Below are 4,364 nucleotides of genomic sequence, written 5' to 3'. Positions count from 1 at the left end.
GGGTCTGCTATCTCAGCGGCCTCCCCTCCGCGACGCCCTCTCCTCGCTCCCTGTCCACCTTCCTCTTCGAGCGCATCTGGGGATGCCCCGGCCTCTGCACCCGCACCCGCGTGGGGCGCCACCCCAAGCCCACATCTGGGCGCCCGAATTTGCCCCCACCTCCCAAATTCGGTGACACGCAACTCGTAGACCCGGGACGGGGGCGTTCGGGCCCCCGCAGGTCTGGGGGCCCCGAGCGGTACTCACCGGGGGGCTGCAAAACTCGACGTCGTCGGGCCCCACCAGGGCGATGGGCACTTTGTCCGAGTTCTCCGTCATGACCGCGGCCGCCGGAGCAGGACACCAGGAGGCTTGGCTAGCGCCCTGGGCTCTGGCCTGCGGCCCCGACGTGCCGGGCATTTCAACGCGGGGCACGCGCGCGCACACCGTGCCCTCCGCCTGGTCCAGCCCAGAGCTCCCCACCCCTCCTGGCGCCTCACCTCTGCCCTGCCTTCCCTCGCCCGCCCCGGAGCAGCGGTGACGCGCCCAGCTTTCCACAGCCCCCTCTTCCCGCGCTCTCCGCACCCCCTCCCCCAGCCCCTCGTGAGTCTGAGTGTGTCAGGATGGGGGAGGGGGAGGGGACCAAGGATGCTGAGCCCCGCGACCCCACGACATGCCGGATCGCCAGGACTCTTTCCGCCGTCCGGGGAGCTCTCAGGGTGTCTGAGGCTCTGCTGGGCGGCTGGCTGGAGGCCCGTTTCCTGCAGCGAACTTGTGTGTGTGCTGGGGGCGCCGGCGGAACCGGACACAGACCGCGTCGGGTGGACGGGGGACCCCGGTCAAAGTCTGCGGGGTTGACGCCCGGCTGGCACTGCTGGGTGGACCCCGGACAGGCGCGCGAGCCCGGGTGTTAGCGATGGGCTCTCGTCCCAGGTTTCTCTGGGAGCCTTAGCAGGAGGCTCAGCAGGGAAACTGGAAGCCAAGCTGGGAAAGAATAAGAATAGGTTCTGGTTGATTAACTAAATAAGTTAAACAAAGAGACAAAAACAACAATGGCAACAAACAGACACCAAAAACACTGTTATGTCTAAAGAAATAGTCAAGTGTATATATATATATATATACACACACACATAGTATAAATTTTATACTATATATAGTATACATTTTATACTATATAGAGAGATATAGATATAGTATTAATAGGTATTTTAAAAGCAGAACAGGAGAAGTTTTTTCGCTTTTGGAAATGCCGTCTGCCAGCACTAGGACTATGTGTGTGTGTTAAGTCTCTTTGGTCGTGTCCGGCTCTTTGCGACCCTATGGACTGTAGCCTGCCAGGCTTCTCTGTCCATGGGATTCTCCAGGCAAGCACACTGAAGTGGGTTGCCTTTTCCTCCTCCTGGGGGTCTTCCCAACTTAGGGATGCAATCCACATCTCTTAGGTCTCTTGCATTGGCAGGCGGGTTCTTTACCACTAGGTCCCTCTGGGAAGCCCACCAGGACTACGTGACCTCATGTGAATCCAGGCTTCATGAATCTGTGTCGGGTTCTAGCTGTGCACAGAGTCTGCTACTGAGGAGTAAGGGGGTGCTGCAGGGGAGGGCCCGAGTCTCCCAGCAGAGGGAGGGGGCTGGGCAGGGCTGAGGGGTGGAAATGACTTTCGTGGCTGAGTCTGCGTGTCTGTGCTGCTGCTGGGCTGGGGAGGTGAGGCTTCAGGCCTAGGAGAACTGGGAGAGTGTTGGGAGCCCAGGGGAGAGGAGGCTGTTGGGAGGAGCAGTCGTGAGAGAGCCGATATAAGACTAATTTCAGACTTGTTGAACTTGATATTCAGTCGCTCAATAGTGTCCAACTCTTTGCAACCCCATGGACTCTAGCCCGCCGGGCTTCCCTGTCCTTCACCATGGCTGGAGCTTGCTCAAACTCATGTCCATCGAGTGGATGATGCCATTCAACCATCTTAGTCTCTGTCGTCCCCTTCTCCTCTCGCCTTCAATCTTTCCCAGCATCAGGGTCTTTTCAAATGAGTCAGCTCTTCGCATGAGGTGGCCAAAGTACTGGATGCTTCAGCTTCAGCATCAGTTCTTCCAGTGAATACTCAGGACTGATTTCCTTTAGGATGGACTGGTTGGATCTCCTTGCTGTCCGAGGGACTCTCAAGAGTCTTCTCCAGCACCACTTTGAAAGCATCATGGGGGGCTGGTAAAGAAGAGCCTGGGGACCACCCTGAGCCTGCCTTGGATTCAGACAAGGCACCACTAGCTGCATCTTCCATGAGGTGGAAGGTGCTGGAAAACCCCCTTGCAGCCTGCAGAGGCTCAGCCCCCGGGGGCACTGCTGCTGAGTTCAAGACCTCCTCTCCCCAGGGCACTTGTAATGGGCGTTTCGGAAGGAATAAGAGAAGTCACAACCAGAGAAGTGGGAGGAGACCCAAGATGAAGTAGTGATGCATGAAGAAAAGGCGAGTTCAGGAAGGACGGATCCGCAGTATCAGATGCTGACGTCATGGGAGAAGGAAAGAATACACAGAAAGGCCTTTGGACTCCTCAGTGAGAAGGGCGCAGGAGCCAATAAGACTGCAGTTCCGTTTGCTCCATTTATTGGGCACAGAACACATGCTGCAAAGCATCATTGTGACTAAAAGTATTTGCAGCTCATACCGCAGACCAGGAGAGTTCCTAGGAATCATTAAAATACCAGGATGGAAAAAGTGTGCAAAGGATGGGAACAGAGGCTCTACAGAAGGGGAAATTCAAATGACTCTTCAACATAAGAAAAATGCTTGACAGCACTTATAAAAAGAAATGCAAATTTCAAGTATTCCTTTTCACCTATCTGGCTGGTGAAAATAAACACCCTTGTTAGAACAGTCTATTGGAGAGCATGAGGGGAAATGAGGCCCATGTTGCTGTGGGTGGTTGAATTGGTGCAAATTTTATGGAGAAAACTGGATTCCAAAATGCAAAGTGTAATTTCATTTCTGTGGATTTACCCTGCAGATGGGCTCACAAGGCTGGAAAAATCCTCTCTATGCAAGGCTGCTCCTTGCAGCGTGTCTGTTAGAACAAAGGCCTAGAAACGGTTTCAGTGTCCGCAGCAGAGAATTCACTGCACATCCTCATAGAGGGATCTTGGCAACAATTTGAAAGGATGAAGCAGCTTTGAATATACTGATATAAGAACACACACCTTAGATATTTTTAGTGAAAAAGGCAAAGGGTAGAAAACGTATCTAAATGCCTCCACTTGTATTTGTTGTTCAGTTGCTCAGTCGTGTCCAACTCTTTGTGACCCCATGGACTGCAGCATGCCAAGCATCCCTGTCCATCAGCAACTCCCGGAGCTTACTCAAACTCATGTCCATTGAGTTGGTGATGCCATCCAACCATCTCATTCTCTGTCGTCCCCTTCTCCTTCTGCCCTCAATCTTTCCCAGCGTCATGGTCTTTTCCGAGGAGTTGGTTCTTTGTATCTGGTTGCCAAAGTGGCCAAATTTGTATAAAAAATACAAACAGGGGAATTCTCTGGTGGTTCAGTGGCATATTAAAAAGCAGAGACATTACTTTGCTGACAAAGTCTGTCCAGTTAAAGTTATGGTTTTTCTAGTAATCATGTGTGGATGTGATGAGTGCTGAAGAATTGATGCTTTTGAACTGTGGTGCTGGAGAAGACTCTTGAGAGTCCCTTGGACTGCAAGGAGATCCAACCAGTCCATCCTGAAGGAAATGAGTCCTGAATGTTCATTGGAAGGACTGATGCTGAAGCTGAGGCTCCAATACTTTGGCCACCTGATGCAAAGAACTGACTCACTGGAAAAACTCTGATGCTGGGAAGGATTGAAGGCAGGAGGAGAAGGGAACGACAGAGGATGAGATGGTTGGATGGCATCATAGACTCAATAGTCATGAGTTTGAGTAAACTCTGGGAGTTGCTGATGGACAGGGAGGCCTGGCGTGCTGCAGTCCATGGGGTAACTGAACTGACTCAGTGGCTAGGACCCTGCACTTTCACTGCCAAGGGCCCTGGTTCAATCCCTAGTTGGTAAACTGAAATCCCACAAGCGTCATGGTATGGCCAATGAATAAATAAATAAACAAGAACATATGTATGCAGGACTCGCATGGTGGTCCAGTGGTTAAGAATTCACCTGCCAATGCCGGGGCCATGGGTTTGATCCCTGCCGTGAGAAGATCCCACACGCTGCAGGGCAACTGAGTGGGTGTGCCACAACTCTGGAAGCCTGCCCTCTACAGTTCACACTCCACAACCAGAGAAGCCACCGCAGTGAGACTCCTGAGCACCACAGCTGGAGCGTAGCCCCCGCTCCCTGCAACCAGAGGAAGCCCGCACGCAGCAATGACAACCCAGTGTGCCAAAACAAATAA

The 4,364-nt window shown here is 52.8% G+C and overlaps 1 protein-coding gene across 1 annotated transcript in view; it reads right to left on the bottom strand.

Annotated features, from left to right (window-relative positions):
- The window catches only part of LECT1 (leukocyte cell derived chemotaxin 1), a 37,398-nt gene extending 37,080 nt beyond the window's left edge, over nt 1–318 (bottom strand). Inside the window, exon 1 of the mRNA XM_010846180.1 lies at nt 247–318. Coding sequence (XP_010844482.1) covers nt 247–318 — 72 coding nt within the window. The remainder of the gene's footprint in view (nt 1–246) is intronic.
- Between the last annotated feature and the right edge of the window lie 4,046 nt (nt 319–4,364).

This window comes from Bison bison, unplaced genomic scaffold, assembly GCF_000754665.1.
Source record: "Bison bison bison isolate TAMUID 2011002044 unplaced genomic scaffold, Bison_UMD1.0 scf7180017864232, whole genome shotgun sequence".
NCBI classification, from domain to species: domain Eukaryota; kingdom Metazoa; phylum Chordata; class Mammalia; order Artiodactyla; family Bovidae; genus Bison; species Bison bison.
The sequence above is the reverse complement of the archived record's forward strand: the minus strand, read 5'-3'. Positions and strand labels throughout refer to the sequence as shown.